Source organism: Chelmon rostratus, chromosome 8 (assembly GCF_017976325.1).
Source record: "Chelmon rostratus isolate fCheRos1 chromosome 8, fCheRos1.pri, whole genome shotgun sequence".
NCBI classification, from domain to species: Eukaryota; Metazoa; Chordata; class Actinopteri; order Chaetodontiformes; family Chaetodontidae; genus Chelmon; species Chelmon rostratus.
The window spans coordinates 11,586,793-11,605,847 of NC_055665.1; the positions used below are offsets into that span (position 1 = coordinate 11,586,793).

At 42.6% G+C, this 19,055-nt stretch overlaps 1 protein-coding gene across 1 annotated transcript; it reads right to left on the bottom strand.

The window, feature by feature from the left end:
- Positions 1–454: 454 nt before the first annotated feature.
- On the bottom strand, positions 455–18,187 carry ttyh1 (tweety family member 1). The gene is made up of 14 exons (XM_041941968.1): positions 18,053–18,187; positions 16,414–16,643; positions 13,455–13,566; positions 11,728–12,065; positions 8,964–9,059; positions 8,605–8,677; positions 7,005–7,080; positions 6,717–6,772; positions 6,335–6,427; positions 6,145–6,237; positions 5,457–5,596; positions 4,335–4,502; positions 2,717–2,795; positions 455–1,489 (listed from the first exon to the last, which is right to left on the bottom strand). The coding sequence occupies exons 1-14, from the start codon at positions 18,185–18,187 to the stop codon at positions 1,406–1,408; spliced, it is 1,773 nt and encodes a 590-aa protein (XP_041797902.1). The 3' UTR covers positions 455–1,405.
- Between the last annotated feature and the right edge of the window lie 868 nt (positions 18,188–19,055).

Genomic DNA, 19,055 nt, shown 5'->3' on the forward strand with positions numbered 1-19,055 from the left:
GCAGGTTGAGTTTCACCCAGCTCTGTCATGAATGAAAGCTAGTGGTTGTGTGGAAGTTCGGAAGATCAGTTTATTTTAAATCTAAACGGAAAGCTTGCAGGAACATAAAATACACTGTGCTGATGTAGTTGTAGATGAGTCAAATATGCAAAAACACTGGTTCTGTGACTGTATGTAACCTTTATGTTCGGATTTTGTCTCTCCTATTGATCTATGCATATCCAAAAGAGTAGGAACACTGTCTCTCTGGTACACACTAGTGACTAACTTACACATAAACCTAAGCTCAGAGGTTCAACTATTGAAGCTTATTTATATTAAACTTTGACCTCCTGTTTAAAGTATGAATTTATTGTAAAGCATGCTGTGTGTCATTTACGTTGCACTGACTTGTGGACATGATGAAGACCAGGTGAAGGTTATTGAAGTTATTTTTATTTATATTAGACTCTTGAGTGTAAAAGGATGCCATTCAAAAGGAGCATTGATAACCATACAAACTCAATTCAAGGGTTAACAAGGTCAGTTGGCAGGGACAGGGGATTCAATGAAATCTCCAACATACCATACCATATATACACAAAACACCTTGGAGAGATCTCAGAAACCCAATGCTATACATAGTTATTATTGCTAGTTACGGTAGGGCTACTGCAGCACCAGTAGCAAGAATCATATTGCTATGTACCTGCTGTCATTGCATGGGATTTGTAGTTCTCCACTCTCAAGACTGGAGTGGCAGTTGTAGTTCTCCATTCAGTCATTAAAACAGGGTCATGGTAGCCCTCAAGTAATTTTTTTAAGAGCAAAGGTTCATGATTATTCAGATATTATAGACAGTGAGATATACAGAATACCATATGGTAATACAAGGAAAATACAGAATTGCCACCTATAAAAAGTAATAAAAAAAATGATACCAAGTGAGGGAACTGCATAACCATTCACAGAAAAAAATGTGTCTTGTTGCTACGTGCCAGTGCTTTTCTACAACAATATTTATATAAAAACTTAAAAATAAATTGGTGGTACTGATACATTTAAGAATATAAAACTACAACGTAGTAACGTCAATACCATTCTGACTTGCCTCACCACTGTTCACAGTTTACACAGAGTTTGGACAGACAAGGGGAAATAATTTAGACCAAGTGGACTTGGTTCGTAGCTTTGCACAACCATCTGACCAGCATTATCACCGCCGGTTATATCAGCAGTCCATTTAGACCTGTTTCTTTTACGTGCTTCTGACAATAATAATATTCAGTGGTACTGACGTTACGCACTTTGAATTGACACCTAGCATTCATTGTATTTAGATTAGTTTCTTTTTCATTTCAGTAAAGTGTCCATTCATATGAAAACTAAACATTTTTTTTCTATACATTTCCTAACAAAAAAATAATCAACGTGAATACAGGTTCCGCGAATGGGCAGGATTGGGGTGTGATTGACTTCCCCCGTAACCAGTCAGCATGCTGGGAGAGTACTGCACGTCCAGAACAGACGATGAGATTCAGCAGGAGAGAGGTCGAGGTGGTCCGAAGGTGTGTTGAGTGAAAATGAAAGAGAAGAAAACAAAATTTATTGTCTACGCATGTGAAGATCAACTCATTAAGAGTTTCTCACTATCTGACCAGCAGGCTTTGACATATTTCTGCAGAACTTCAGATTTTTCAAATAAAATTCAAAATCTAAGTAACTTGACTCCTTCCTCAAAAGAAAGTGAAAGTTTAGAAGACTGCAGTTCTAAATATATTCATTATTTTGACAAAAAAAGACAAACTCAATGTCCACTTACTAGCTTTTCCCTGATTTAAGCTGCATCTCGTGGTCTTCCTCAGTGCATGTTGTTTGTTCGCTTTTCTTGGAGATGGTTAAATTCTACGGTCATGTGATAAATTGTGGTCACTTATGAGGCAAAGGGGGGAGGGGGCTCAGTCAAGGACATCTGCTGAGGAAGACCATGAGGTGCAACTGAAAGCTTTGGAAAAAGCAAATGAAGGGAACGTAGCTTATTTGGTTTGTTTGTCAAACTGACTAAAGACTGAATGGAGAAGAATAAATAAATGCAGTTTTAAGGGGTTCTCTTGAAAAGTAACTGTCAGTTACAAAGATCATTTTGACAAACAAAAAATGATCAACATCAAAGCCCTCTTATTAGCTTTTACTGAAGCTTTCAGCTGCATCTCATAATCTTTTTCAGTGGATGGAGTTTGCTCAGTTGTCATGGAGAGAACTAATTTGTCGTTAAGAGCCTGAAAATTTGGGCACTTTATCTCATGGTCATCCACTGAGATGTGATTGAAAGCTGTGGGGGAAAAAGCCAGTAAGGGAACCTTGAGTTAGTTTTTTTTCTCTCTTTTTTTTTTTTGCTGTCGTTCTTTTATCAATCTGCTGTTTCCGAAGTCAAGAATGAACTTTCACACTGAATGTTCATGAACATTGTTATAGTCAAGGTTAAGGTGCTCTGTAAAATGGTCAGTTAATTGCTAATTGTTAGTAATGAAATCATGTAAACTCTCCTTCATGGCTTTGCAGGGTTTGAAACATTGCATCAAAAAGAACACAAGGCCGGCCCACAGGGTCCTGCGAGGTCACAGCCTCACCACCATGTTAGTCCGTCTGCTGCCGATTATTAAAGCGAGCGTGTGCACTAACAGCAACGATAAAATGGCACAGATTGCGATGGTGTCACAAGTACAGAGGAACTCACAGAGGGGGGTGGGGACTGCCTGTCAGTCAAGGGGAGGCTCTCATAGCCAGGGTTGCCATTGGAGGAAACGTTTGGAGTCCTGTATAGAGATAGAAAGAGACAAGGACAGAGGAGAGAGGGAGAGGAGGAATGGAAGGATGAAGAAGAGAGGGAAACAGGGGTGAGACACATTGAGAAAGACAGAGGGGGCGGGGGGCCGCGGGGTGACGGGACCCAAGGACAGGTAACAGGAAAGAAGGAGAAAGAGCGGTTAGAAATATAGTGCGGAAAAACAGAGCACTCAGTATAACTAGTAGGTATTAGTACTACTGGCACTCAAGTGAGAGACTGTGAGCACCAGCATCGGGCGTACAGACCACTCCTGACTGATGATGCACTGCAGGATTTATACAATAATCTGCAATTACATGCATTTAGAGCCGGGTGTGACTCACCAGTCCCATTTCAGCTGTAATGTTGTTTTCCTAATGAATCTGTTTATCTGCACGATAAACCCCAGAAAGCTTTTAAAGCAATCCCGAGCAGATTCCATTTAAGAGGAGTGGACTGCATTTTTAGCTCTAGCTGAGTTTCTGAGCCTTGACAATTTAGTTTAGTCTGTATCCTTGTTTTTACGTGTTAATATTAGATATAGGAGCAGTCAAGTCGATCAGCTGGCATTAGAATAGGAAGTTAAATAGTCTAGGATTGGGTTTCTCAGGGCACTAGCTAAGCTTGGAAACACCAGAAAGGGAAGAAACATAATAAGATGAGAAAACTGAAAGTGAGAAAGAGGAAGAACCAAAAAGGAGGCAGGAGGTATGATGAAGAGAAAGGGTGCAGGGACAGATCTAGAGAAATAACTGGAGAGGTCTGGGCACCACAGTGAGGAGATAGATGAGCGTGATGCAGGTGATGGTGTTTGGCGGGGGTGGGGTTACCTATAGTGAACCTGAGCCTCACATCGCCGGAGTTTTTACGAGCGCAGCCTCGTCAATGACACCCTCCCCCCAGCACAGCAGTAGTCTACTGCTGTTTAGGAGACAGGACGCCATTTGAGACAAGATCTGTGAAATGACCGAGCGGCCTATATCGTCTGTCCTGAAACGCTTGACAGACGGATAGACAGACACACAGACAGACAGACAGACCTCTGGAGTTGTGTCTGTTTCTCTGCCTACACTGTAGTCCATATTGACCTGTCTGTGTGTCTGTCTGCAATGCATGTGCTTAACCTGACAGCTCTGTGGATTTGGTCTAATCCTACATGTCTATAGACAAAAGTATGTGAACCTAGCTGACTATACTGTGCTTCCACTACTCTGCTGTAAAGATGTGTGTCCAACATCTGTTATGTATGTCATGAATACAATTACAGCTGTTTGAAGTGGGAACTATGTGTCTGCACAAAAACGTCTCAGCCAGTCTCTATGTGTTGTTTGCTCTGTGTTATCACACTACATCCTGGACTTTTTACAATCCCTGATCTGCGGGGCATCGGTATAAAAGCTGCCCGTAGGCACAGATCTCGACACAGAAACACGAGCCCGATGCCAAAGCTGTGTCTAAGAGCAACCTCCTCTTGCAACACGTTCTGTCTGTCTGTCTGTCTTTGTGTCTGTGTGTCTGTGTTACTCACGGGAGGGGTGGCGCGCTAGAAAACGGGGGTGTCCACCCGGCCCCCGGGTAATTATAGAAGGGGGCCATGGCCCCTCGCTGAGACCCCGAGGCCGTCTGTCTACGTGCCTGATGGGAGGTGAAGGGGTCCTCACTCTCGCTGTCCGAGTCTTCGTACTCTTCTGATTCACTGCCGTCGTCCATGAAAGAGAGAGAGAGACAGACATGTGTGAGCAGGGAAATGATCTTTCAGTTATAGTTCCATATTCAGAACACACAAATATCTTTATTTTGATTAGTTAGGCGCTAGTATTTCAAGACGAAAAGGTTCTGATGCACGCTTCAGATGGTAACAATCATCGTATCTGACCTCTAATGGTCGCCACAGAAAACATTAAACTACTGACCTACAGGACCAATCACAAACTACTACTATTGCTGTTAACTGATGACACTTGTAAAGGGTTCTCAAAGATTTCAGCACACCTGGAACAAACTTGTGATCCCTGTCTGCTCTCTAACAAACCTGTGCTACTGCTACCAAACTCCTGACTGCTACTGCTAAACCCTATCCTGTTCATCCACCAAGAAGTGGGTTGAGTAGAGCCAAACCTCCAGCTGTTACTGGCTATTTTCATGTAGCGCTGTCATATGACTGCATAGCTTGCTGGGCATGCTGGACTTTTGCAGATGCCAATTTTCATTAGAAATTTTTCGAGGCTAAATTTGGGCCCACTGTCTTCAGTGCAATCCAGTATTTTTTCCAGGTTTTATGCCAAGCAGCATTGTATGACATGCAGAAACGGCAACATTTGTAATCATTATCTGATTGTGAATGATTTGTTTTTATGGCTGGAGGAGCAGAGGAGTGTACTTTATCTCCTCCCAGATTCTGTGGATGGATTTATGGCTTTTCAGGAACTTTAGTCCAAGATCAATCTACAGTGGCTCCCACCATCCAGTTTGGTTACTACTTTTGGTAGTGTTTTATGTTAGGCAGTTTATCATGTATAAATGGCTGAAAGTCCACGCAAATAACAATGTCTAACTTGTCCTTATTTCTTTGATAGAAACAACTGATCACCGCAAAAAAACCCCAGCAATAATATCTATGCAATACCCACATATTCCCAGTCTCTCTCACCTGGGGAAGCTCCTCCAGGCACCGGGCAGAGAGCAGAGGATGGCAGTGAAGGCCAGAGCAGAGAGGAAAGAGTAAAGGGAGAGGTAGAGCAATCCCTCCATGCCATCATAGCACAGGCCTTTCAAAGAGTCAATGTAGTCCTAAAAGAACATGGATACGTATATCAATGAAAGTAAAGAAGCAGGAATGTTGTGTTCCTGAGCTGAGATGTATTAATCTCCTTTATACAATCATGTGTTCACAAAGTGGTGAACCTCTTTCCATCCTCACTTGTGAATGACTGAGCCTTGCCAGGATGCTCCTTTCATACCAAATCATGATACTATCACCTGTTACCAGTCAACCTGTTTACCTGTTGAATGTTCCAAACAGGTGTTTTTGGAGCATTTCACATCTTTCCCAGTCTTTTATTGCTCCTGCCCCAACTTGTTTGAAATGTCTCATTGGCATCAAATTCAGAATACAAGCATTTATTTACAAAAATCAATGAAGCTGATGATGTAACATGTTGAATTTATTGTCTTTGTACTGTTTTCATTTGAGAATATGTCAAAAAGAATTAGCAAACTATCATATTCTGTTTTATTCATGTTTTACACAGCATCCCAACTGTTTTGGAATCGGGTCGTAATTAGCGCTCTTGCTCACGAGTACAGGTCCTGTATTCATGCACTGCGCCGTGGGTTACCTTATTCAGACCTCGACAGTTCAGCAGTGCCACCAACTGATGAAAGTTGCCCTCTGTGGAGTTTAGTATCTGCTGAACCTCCCTGAGTGATTTCTGCAATGATGAAAAATTGCATCAAGTTACAGAAATCAAATCTAAAATGTGGTAGAAAATGTATTTTTCAGCTGCATATTTAAATAGTGTGACAAACCTCAGCTTTGGGGAACTGTGTGAGAGCATTTCTGTCCAGACTGGAGAGGTGAGTGTGAATGTTGGACAGTGCCCTCTGTGACTGGGTCAACAGCTGAAACCAACAAGTAGGTGGAGTTAGAAGCCTTTATTTTGCATTATTGCTCAAATATACCATTAATATGCTGAGAGTGTAGCTTTTTATCTGGGGAGCAAATCACTTGAAGGGCAGGACACGCAGCAACAGCTGCGCATCCTGCCTCAAATCATTTGCCCTTAACCGGCCTTGAACAAGTCTGACATACAATCTGCTCCTTTACTTTAAATCAGTGAGGGTAAGAGTGTGAGCTAAATGCCTGCAATGTTATATACATAAGACATGTGACTGACAGAGGTCACATTACCTGCTGGAATGGACTGTTCATGCGCCTGCTGCAGGTCAGGTAATAATCCAACACATCTGAATGGCCGACAAAACACCAGTGCACAGCAGATCAGTGCACAATAGAAAAGATGTGGGAACATTTAACTGTCATTATATTAGATTGTGCTGACATAAGCGCAGTTGGGAGGTAAATCAAGTGCATTGAAGAGATGGAAAACCACCAGCACTTTCACAAAGCCTTGCTTGTCTGTACATGCAAGGCTTTGTGAAGGTGCTGGTGGTTTTCCAGGGCGGATTAATACTACACCTGAGCTGGTGCCGGTGGTGAAGTGGGTGGAGTTGAGGACAAACGTGTTCGGATCTGAGCAGAAGTCACTGAGAGCCTGGCAATGCAGCAAAGTGATGGGAGACAGAGAGAAGGGATGACAGGAAAAAAAAAACAGCAGGAGAGAGGGACAGATGAGGCAAAGGAGGGAGGGCAAGAAAAATGATCACAAGGGAAAAGTTAGTAGACCCACTGACCGACTGACATACTTACCTCCTCAGATATCTGACTACAGCTCACAGCATAGCAGTATCGATCTGCCTGCGCCACATGCTGCCCTGGATAAACGTGACATCTAGTTTTCTTTCCATCACTCATATCCTCCCCTCTGTTAACCTCTTTTTCCATATCATCTCCATACATTGCTGGCCTATTTTCTGAAGAGGATGCACTCCAGCAAGAGAACACATACAAGCACGCTCAGCTTGAGATCGCCCCCACCAGAAGAGGGAGTGAGAGCCACACAGAGGGCTCGGCGCTTGACGGGAAAAGCGGCGACCCGGGACAGGATAAAGTGGGCAGGCCCACAGCTGGCCCTTTGTTTCCCTGTCAGTGACCAGGGACAGAGCGGCTCTGTGTGGACACACAGGCCTTGGGACATCTCCCGCCAGCTCCACATGACACTGGGACACTTAAAGTCGGCAGCAGGGCAGAAAAACAGCCACCATTTACCCACTTCACACACCCCCAGCCCAGACCAAAACAGTCTCCTCTTCTGAGAGTCCAGACTTCACAGGGGCCGACTGAAAAAGGACAGCCCTCTGTTTGAGACATGAAAACTTTCCCTTTGCTTTGTTGTTGAGAAATGTCACTGCCTCTAACGGCGGCCGGGTTCGTGCCTGTAAGACACAGGACACTGGTGGGGTTGTCATGTTTAGGCCTTGAAAGCACAGCTGGACGTTCTGCTGAACGTTGTCCAGCAGCATGTTAGTGAATTTTATGTTCACGGGATTACACTCACACTTCCACCTCCTTGCAGGCATAAGCCTCAAGGGGCCGAGGTACAGCAACAGCTTCAGGCCCCGCACTGTTGATGGCGAGTTGACGGTTTACCCACGCTCTCTCTCTCCATCACTCACTTTAGCTCGCTCTCTCTCTCTCAAACTGATCTCGAGATGCACTCTCCCCTCCTCACTCTCGCTGAAAGCACTTCTCTTCATCTTCTATCCTTACTTCTCGAAGCCAAACGCCCACACACTTGCAAACACACTTACATGAAAAACACGCACTTTAATGCACAAGCACACTTTGTTCACGAACGCGCTTGTGCACACGCGCATTGAATCTTTAATCTCTGCCCCATTTTTTTGCCTTCTTGGTCCTCTGCCATGACTGCAGCGTTCCCTAGGAGGCAGGTCTTTTCACGGTTTAGCACAATGGGCACAGAAATCACACACAAGCACACACACACACGGCTCTGGCCTGCCATCGGCCTTCCATGGCTCTCTTCCCTCAGCTGTGGCCAGCCAATCCCTCCCATGACAGTCCCATTCACTTCCTATTCCTCCAGCCCTTCATCCCTCCGCTTCCTCCCTCCAGTCCTGGCCCCGCTCACCAGAACAGTTTTACTGGGTCTACTCACCACTACAGTGGCTGTCTCCAAGCCCAGGGAGCCCCAGCTTAGGAAGAGAGCCAGCCAGGCCAGCACGGTCATCCTGTGGGAGGAAAGCACGAACCCTTCAGCCAAGAGGACACCCTGACCATCAATCCAGTGTTGTATGGATTGTGTCTAAAGATGCATGTGTGTGTGTGTGTGTGTGAGTGAGACATAAATGGAGACAATTACAGACAGAGAACTTTAGTCCCCAGTCTTAAAATTTTAGGGAGAAGGTTAGTGCAAGTCTCCAGAAATGAATATAAGTGTATGTTATATCCCAAAAGTTTGCTGCATGACTGTGTGTGTGTGTGTGTGTGTGTGTGTGTGTGCGTGCGTGTACTCACAGGATGAGCAGCCAGCGGGCTTGCTTGGCCAGTCCCAGCAGGATGAACAAACACACTATGAGGTCAAGCAGCAGCAGCAACACGTACGACAGCCACCTATAACAAAGACAAACACAGACACCACACAGAGCAAAGGTCATTACATCACAACCTGTTGCAAAAGAGTGTAGAGTGTTTAAGAATATTCTTACACCAAATAGTTGGACCAAAAATAAGCAGCTTTATTCTATGGTTTAAGGTTTTTTGTTTTGATTGTTTTCATCAAACTACGGTTACAGAAGGTTACAACTCTTAAACCACTGTCGCCTGTCAAGCACAAAAAGGACGAACTGAGAAGAAAACATGAGACTATTTGTCGTTAACATCTAACAGCTGCGATGTTATGATCTTTTATCTCACAGCGCAGACAGAAATTTGTCATTTTAATTTAATTGTGGTCAGTACTTATATGTTGATGTTGTTTTAATCTGTGGTTTTATTTCATAGGTTACTTTGTTATGTAATCAGAGTTGGCCAAGAATGGGAGCACTTTCACAATTTCAATGCTTTCATGGATGAATAACTTGAAGCTTGACCAAGCTTTCAATTATAGAGACTTAGTCAGAGTCAGAATTAGTCAGAGCGACACCAGCAACTACAGTTCAGTTCCAAAACTTCCCCGGCTCAGAGTTTCCCACCACAGCGGTCGGACTAAATGCTTCAAGTTGCAGGTTGCAAATTTTGCAAAATAGTGAAACAAGGCTTTTGTTTTGATTTTTTTCAGAGAGGGATTCAGTCTAATGTCCCATTAAAGATCTCTGCTCTGCTGGAGGAGCTGATCCACAAGGAGATGTGATGTCTTTAAAGATCTTTTGATAAGAAATGTGATGAAACCGCCTTGATGTCATATTTTACGGCTTTGAACTTCAGTCAAGGATGAAGTTATTCAAAGTGGCAGCAGTAGCGACTTCTGTCTTTCTTATTCATTTAATCATCTTGGGACCCTTTAGATTTATCTTTAGGTAGGGAACCATTGCTGTAACAAATCTGAGGTTAGTGCACTGTGAAAACAAGCTACTACTTTCTATTCTCCTTTTTCAGTTGTAATTTTTAGCTTGCCCTTTTGACTTTTTGTCTTATCTGTTATGTGTTTGGTGGTGCGTTCATTTCATCACATTCAGATTTTTCCACCTGCTCGAGGATTAAAACTTGCTCTTTTATTACCCGCTGTTCCCAGAATTAAAACTGCTGAGAATTGTAATAAGACTATTAGGATTGTGATAAGACTGCTGATCCAGGATATCTCTATTAAACCGCAAAAATGAGACATTCACGCAGAGTGTGCCTGTGGTCACCTTGAATAGCTTTAACTTCATTTTCTATTGAAGATAAGGCAGACATTAAGACTCCACTGCAGGATGGACACAGTAAAGTCAGGACAAGGCTGAATATTACTTAACCTCCAGCTGGTCAAGGCCAAGGATGAACCACATCTGCTGTGTTTGCTGCGTGTGGTTTGTTCATGGGAAGCGGTACTTTCCCGTTGTTATTACAGTGGGACTTATTTATCAGTACTGGGCTACAGCCATAAACTTTTATTAATCAATTTAAGTGTGCTGGTTATGGAATATGGGAAATAAAAGCATCCCATCAACCCATTATGTATAGGAACATTTTGTTCACCGCGTTACTTCAATAAACGCAGCCATCTTCATTAACATGCAACATTTCTAAAAAGCTGGGTTGATTGAATTTTAACTCCCGATGCTTCTGCTGAACAAGTTCGAAAAAGCAAGACTTCTGTCTATGTAAATAAATGTAAGTGTTTATGGCCACAGTGTTAAACTACTGGTTGGAAAGCTGACAGATCACTATTAGTAACAGTGAGTTTAGTCAGTGGAAAGAACAACAATTCAGGTTGTTTTAGTAACTGAAATGATAAAAATGTATTTTATTGGAACCTGCTAAAGCATGATTCAATCTTGCACAATTACCAAGAGGAACAAATACATTTATTATTAACTATCAGGGGTCAAACTGTAAGCAGAAAAAGAACATAAACAGCTTTAGTCTGATTTCCCAGAATGCTGACTGTCGCTGCCAATGTTTACTGCTGTTGGTGTGTTAGTGGACATAATTTTCTGGGGCATTTCTGAGGAAGCAGGATACTTCGGTTGAATTTGAGCTTAATCGAGATAATAAAACACGTAATTTTATGGGTCCATAATTCCATTGTTTGGAATGAATTACAGGGACATTTGCTTTTTGTTTGAAAGACCTGCACCATTGAACCCAGAAGACAATATTACATTAATAATTCAGTATTCATTTATGACATGAAACATGTATTCTTCATACATGTTATGTTGATGATGTTCAGGTGACAAATGAAACACCGTCTATTCGTTTATTTATTTTTTCATTTAATTCCTAATTACATATTTCTTTCAAAAAAACGACTTTGAAATTTCTTTTTTTAATCTGAAATAACAGACCCTTAAAATAAGTGTTACCTAAATTGCATCTGAGACAAATTATATTAAATCAGCTTTGATTTTCAGTGTATCCTGTCATGCAGAAATATCTGTATTAGATCGTGGGCCATGTATCTAGATATGTATGGAATCACCTGAAATACATAGATACACACCCATAAAATGCATATGGGAACAGATCCTGGCCATACTACAATTGTTTACTATCCAAAACAAGCTATTTTGAATGTGTATTTGATCCAAATTGAAACATCTCAAATCCAAATGGCTACTCTGGACCACAGCCTCACCTGTAGTCCTCATTGACCATCAGCGTGTTGGCCGCCCAGCCAGGTGAGAAAGGGTTGGGCATTATGCTGCCAGTTGGCACCGCTGTTGGAGCCACAGAGGGAGGTACTGGGGTCAAAGGTATGATGGACGCCCCACTGACACTGCTGTCATTCCCCAGACCTGCATCAAATCTGGACCGAGCCAGGGAGATGGAGGAGAGGAGGTTGACCACGTTCTCAGATAACCTCCGGCAGTTCCGTGTCGACACCAGGAAGGGTTTGCTGCCAGTAAACAGCTCCTCCATTGAGGTCAGGGGGCCAGAGATAGACAGCTGCAGCCCAGCAATTGTGTCTGAAATCTGGAGAGGGAGGAAGGAAGAATGTGAGAGGAGTTAAGTGGGATGGAAACCACAAAGTAGACATGATGATACTCGTAAAATCATGGTGGGCTTAGAGTGACTGTGTGGTGGGCAGCATGGTGCCTCAGTTTCCTAATGCATGTCCCTCAAAATATATAACACATGTTAAATCTCAGGTCCTGTATCTATCAAACTGCAGAGTACACAGTATACTAATCTAAATGTAGAGAGTACACAGTATACTAATCTAAATGTAATACCATTGAAAACACCTTGTGCTTACCACCGTGTAAAATACATGGATTTCTGTAAAGACTGAACAATGGGGCAGGGTTAAAAAAAAAAAAAAAAAAGGTTCCTAGAGTGGGTGCTGTGGCACCCTGGGATGCCTTCAGCTCAGGCCAAGGATGACAAAAAATCTGCTCATTAAAATTTGGTATATTTCTCATAGTGTTTCAACACATTCAAATTCCCCCCAAACATTACTGCATGTTTATTTTGCATTTTTGCATAAGTCAAAACAGAAAAAAAAACAAGCATTACAGAGCTAAAAACCAAAGAACTGAACCAATGCATGAAGTCGTGTGTGCACGTTCATCTGTGCATGCTTACAAAAATGTAAGCAAACTTTACTTTTCAATAAAATGAAACAAATATATTTAACTGGTTAGAGTATTTAACTGTTATTCGTTGTTTATTGCAAGTTCAATATTCACTTATAAATCTGCACAGCAAGACAAAACAAACATTGCTCTTTTTCAGAGCGACAGAGTGATAGAGGATAGGCCTTTATTATTTCACTAAATATTGATGTTAGTTTATATATTGTACATGACATATACGTATGTCACATATTTAAAAACAAAATACGTATTTCAAAACATATAAATGCTTTATTCTTCAGGTGGCTCTTTACAGCTTCCTTAAGTGTTAATGTTTGATCAATACAGGCCCAGATTATTATGTCCAGTGTCTGTGTGCGCCGCGTCAAATGCTGTTGGGTCAGACTAAATATCCTGCTCTAATATTAATGATTGCTAAGTTTCTTTCTTTGATACGAATGGAGATGAGCTGGACTGTGCTTGTCCCACTCATTCTAAGGTATTCAGATGTATATCGCTGCCTATATTACTGTAGTGTTCCTGACCTGCATCCTCTACAGTAGGAGGACATTTAGCAGCGTGACACACAAACCGCCGTCTGACCACAGGGAAATCGATGAAACAGAAGTTTGTATCTGATTTTCTTTCTCTCTCTGCAGACCACATGAAAGCATGAACACATCCTCTCTCTCTCTCTCTCTCTCTCACGCACACACACACACACACACCGGCATCGAGCAGGGCAGATATTCTGCATGACACTTTACTTGCGGAGAGCAGCACTCACCAGCAGATCGATGGAAGCTAGCGTATAATTGGCTGTGAGAAGAGACGAGGTCAACTGATACATCCCATCATTAGCCTCGCTGTTGCCATAGAAACCGATGCCTATGGCAACACTGCAAAGAGGGGGGGAAAAAAAGGACACATGAAAACATTGTGTGAGGGTGTATATATGTGTGTGAGCAGGGGAAAGAAGAACAGATAGCAGAGGCATAACTGTGATGTTTAATTCAGTGTGTATGTACATTTTAAATGAATGTGACACAAGGAGATAGAGCTGGAGAGGATGGGATGTGCGCGCTCTGGGTGAGCATACCAACAGTGGAGCGCAGGGGAAGGAATAAACAGATGATGGGAAAAAAATCTGACTCCCAGCACTCAACGGTTAAGCTTGAGCAAGGAAAATATTCGAAATGTTAAACATCGCGGCATGTTTACACATCTTTCTGTTATTCAAATATTCAGATTAAGGCTCGGGCCAGATGTTCATCAAATCCCTGCAAACCCGAGAGGAATGGTACGACCCAATCTCCCACAAAGTATGTGACCCAGATTAGAAAGCAGGGGGAAAAGGAGGAATGTGTGTCTGCGTCTGTGTGTGCTTTGCATTTCAAGCTGCCAAATGTGAACGCTGTCTAATGCAGCTGCATTTCAAATGACTGCTTCTGTGACCGAAGGCCACCATCTGGAGGAAAGGGTGTCACATGAAATATTTTCAAGAGGTAAACCGCAGCATCATTTTTTCATCAGGTCTGGCACAGAAAGCTCTTATATTGAGCACTGACTGCATTACGTTACATTAGGGTCCATAAGGGGGAGACATGAACCACATCAACCTACAGTCAGTATATGATGACATCATTATGACAGCTGAAATCAGACCTCCAGCACATATCTCAGTGCATATAAACACTCAGGGAATGGACGGGAATATAATAAGAAACGCTGCTGAAGCATTAAATTGAGCTATAATTTTATTACAGCACACAGCTGGGGCTGTAGCTTTAGATTTGAAAGGCAGCTGAGCTTCCCTTCAGTGACTCTTGCTATACAAGAGCGTGCTGGACAGACATCAAGCAGCATTTCTGCATAACGTACAGCGGAGACAATGCACCGCCTTGATGACTGCATGGTCTCCAGATCTGAGGGGAACACCAGTGGGTAAATGACTGTGCTGTAGGTGGGCAACTGTCACACACACACACACACACACACACACACACACACACACACACAGTGCTGTCATAGGCCTGTGGGTTGGTAAACAGCAATATAACATGACCATCAGCTGCCATCCAGGCCTCTTTTTTTCCTCTCCAGTGACATTGGTGACTGTGTGAGAGACTAAAAAGCACATGACGATGGAGAGGGTGACAGCTTGTGATTCACAGCCTTGTTGCTGTTCCACCTAAAAGGCGTTGGTGCAAAATAACTAAGCACATTCGCTTGAGCACTGTGCTGCAAATTCGGAGATACTTCTACTTGAGTATTTCCAGCGTCTGTTACTTTACACTTCAACTCCACTACATTTCCGAACATATAATGCCTTTGGCTGCATTTGTCTGACAACTATAGGTGGCAATTTATTGTGCAGTTTAAGATTTTACCAAAAAAAAAAAAAAAAACACAAGCTTGTGAAAAACAATGCATTTTGAAGATTAAACCAGTGGCTCTCAGTCTGTTTGTTTGCAATTTGAGCAAAGTGATTTTCCCCTTTAAACATGGTTCATTTAAAGGTACAGTTCAACATTTTGGGAAAAAGCATATTCGCATTGTGGCAGAGGCAGATAAGAAGACGGACACCATCTAATGTCCGTATGGTAAATATGGGGCAAGTAAATATACAGCAGCAGCAGCAAAATAGCTTAGCTTATCATAAAGACAATACACAGGGGAAACAGCTACCCTGGCTCTGTCTAATAAGGAAACAAAATAAAAAAACATTAACCTTCCAGTGAAGTCAGGCTAGCTGTTTCCCCCTGTTTCCACTCTTTCTGCTAAGCTAAGATAACCGGCTGTTGGCTCCAGCTACTGCACAGACATGAGTGGTATCCATATTTTCATGTAACTTGTGCAAGAAAGTGAATAAGCACATTTTACAAAATGTTGAACAATTCCTGGTAATAACAGTCGCAGGCTGAAATAGGTAAAACAATCCAATATTGTTAACAAAAAAAAAGCAAAGAAGAAAAAACACTAATTTGTGTATCAAATGTTTTTCTTTTTTCCTTGACCATTAATTATCTTACAACCCCTCAGATTTATCCTGTGACCCACTGGAGGGGACTGGCCTCCCAGGTTGGGAACCACTGGCCTAAACTAGCTGACACGAGCTGACACACTTCGACAGGCTGCGACAGGAATTGAAGCATCAGTATGAACAATCTAATAATGAGTGATGGAAGAAGTATTCAGATCTTTCTTCTGAAAGCAGCTAAATCACAATAAGAACATACTCAACCACAAGTGAAAGCGTTGCACTGAAGTATCAGCAAAGTGTATTTTATATAAGTATCACAAGTAAAAGCACTCATTCTACAAATGGATCTGGAGATATTGTTTCATATTATATTAGTATTGATTGATCATTATTACAGATGCATTAATGTCTAAGGGCCATTTTAATGTTGTAGCTGGTTGAGCTGTAGCTAATTGCTTGTTGCTTTATATATTACAGCAACAAGCTCATCATACGTTTTGTATGTAAAATTATACTCTGCAAAGTAACTGTGACTTAGTTACCAGCACTAATACTAATACTTAATGTTTTGCGGATTATACTTCTGTTCTCCTGCTCAAGTAAAAGCAGGACTTTTACTTGCACTGGAGTATTTTTACAGTGTTGCAGACATACTTTTACTCAAGTAAAGATCTGAATACTTCTTCCGCCCCTGCTAAAAGGCGACTTGTGTGCATTGACATAAAATTTTAGAAGATAATGATGTCTGCATCCTCCTCCTCACCAGCACAGCGTGACAGCCGCCACCGCCACCCACGTGACACAGCCGATGCCCCGCCCCTTCTTCCCGCTGTAACCGTGACCTGTGCTGGCATCCTCATCCTCCTCCTCCTCCTCTGATCCCTCGCTCCGGTCACCACGGTGACAGCAGCAGTAGTGTATGAGGAAGGAGAGAACCACCAAGAGGGAGATAACGAGAGCGATGGCTGATAAACTGGACAAAACCAGCAGAGTCTGAAAGAGGAGGGGAGAAAAAAATCAGAGAATGAGTCAGTGAATGTGAGAAATGGCACTTTAATTCCATTTTTACAAGTGGAGAAGTGCAATTTGAGAGGGTGTAATACCAACTAATCCTGTTAAATTCCATAGCTTGTCATACTGTCCCGCCCCCATTAGCAGCAGGAGATGGTGATTAAGAAGGTATGGTGAGAATATAAATTGTGTTTTTCAAAAAGGCAGGAAGAAAATAAAGGATACAGACGTACAAACATACATTAACAAAGAGATGAATTTAACACGATTCATTTGAGGCCACTCTTGACCATTTATATGTATTTCAAAGGCTTTAACCCATCAATCCCTGATCTGTATGCACCACATATCGAATATTAATGTCACTAAGCCATATCAGACTTTGATCAGGCTCCATGTCATAAAGTCAACATTACTGAAATGCATTTCACTCCAACACATATCTACAGTATTATCCGTCATCCATCTGCCCGTCTGTCACTCCCCATTCCTCCACCTTCTCTCTATCTCACCTCCTGCTCTCTGAAGCCCCTCCCCATCGCCCCACTCCACCCATCCCGCTTTCCCCACGCTCTCACTCTTTCTCTCCCCCACTCTCCCCTCTCTTTCTTTCTATCCACACCACTGAATCTCTATTAATAATCTGTGACCTACTTAAATACATTCACTGCCACTCTCTCTCACTCCCACTCTCATCTCTCTCTCTCTGCCCGGTCTTCTGTTCAGCAACCTCCTCGCATTACTCATTCCCTCTCTCATTCTCTCTCTCAGAGCACTTTCAGTCTCTTTTGTCTTTCTGTTCTGCAGGATAATTTGTGTCCCCCCCCTCCTCTCTTTGTACTGCAGAGAAGTCACAAACACGCACTGCTAGCTGGAGCGTTTTGTATGAGGGAGCCTGTTGGAGAAGGATGAAACCTTTGCATGTTGCAGCAGAAACTGCACAGTTCACGATCATGCAGCAGTGGAAACCTGCTTGAGGACTCGCACCGTGCTGAATCTCGTGCACTCCCTGGAACCAAATTGCATGAAACATCTCCACTTTGCATGCGCAGAGGCAGAGTGTTAAAAACAGTTAAAAAAGGCATTAAAGCATCTACAGCAAGGTGGAAAAATGGAAAAAAAAAAGATGGGCTAAGAGGCTCTTGAGGGCTCTGGTGTGATCTTACCACCAATAATCCAGTCAATAAATTGCCATGAAAATGTGTTTTTAAGGACTGTAAAGACAGCTCTGCAGATTGCTGCCACATTCCGAGATTTAAGGAGCAATTTATAGAGTGTATGAGTCTGAACGGGGCTGTAATTATTATGCAATGTGGCCCCTCAGATTGGACAGTTACAGTACAGCATGTGGTTACAGTGTGTTATGAGTGGCTGCGGCAGGTGTCCGTTACCTGCTGGTACTCCCAGCTGTCGGGGACAAAGATGTTGTCCTTCATCTGCATGGTGAGGTCCAGCCGGGGGAGGGCATGACACACTCTCACCCACAGCGAAGGGGTATAGCTGGGTACCGTTGTCATGGCAGCCATTTTCTACTGCCACTGGTCCCCTCCTCCAACCTGCGGGAGGGAGGAAACACGGGTCAGAGCAACCAGGATGTGAAGTAAGAGCAGAGGGGAGGTGAAGAGGGTAAGGAGGGGTGAAGGACTTCCTGAGAGGACAGAGAGGTCACGGCGAGCTCTGCAGCCTGTGTGTCCCTCCACCCGGGTGCAGTGGCAACGATTTATGACCAGTGATCACCTGAGTGATGTCAGGGTCACAATGTCGGCCATAGTTACTCGAAACGAGCTCTTGAGAGTGTAAATCAGTGCATACACGTTACTAAGAGAGGAGGCTGAAGTGTGTCCTTCTGTTTTTTCTTTACCTGTTAACATTCCACATACAGCAGAGTGTGGCTTCATTGATCTTAGATCAGTTCCTCACGGCAACATTAACTGAAAGATTAAGAAACGAGGCTGAGCGAATTAAGTTAATTTCTCACATGCATTCATTTTGTTTTAAGCCTTACGTGTCCCAGTGTTAACTTCGATAGTTTTGGGACATTATTCAGAAAAACAGCTTTCTTTTATTGAGCAGGTCATGTGTTCAGATTTCAAAAAATTTGACAATGAATTGATGAATCAGGCGATCCATAGGAAACTCGTCTGATATATTTAAGCAATTTAAACAAGCAAAAAGGTAAAACATTTACTGCTTCTAGCATTTTAAAGATTTTATGTGTTTTCTATCATTCTTTGGGTTTTGCACTGTTGTTTGGATGAAAAGAAAATATTTCAAAATGCAACTCTAGGCTCTTTGTGACGTTTAACAGCACAGACAATTAATCTATGGATTAAAAAAATCATCAACAGATTGAATGATAATAAAAAATAATCATTAGTTGTAACCACAGGGGAT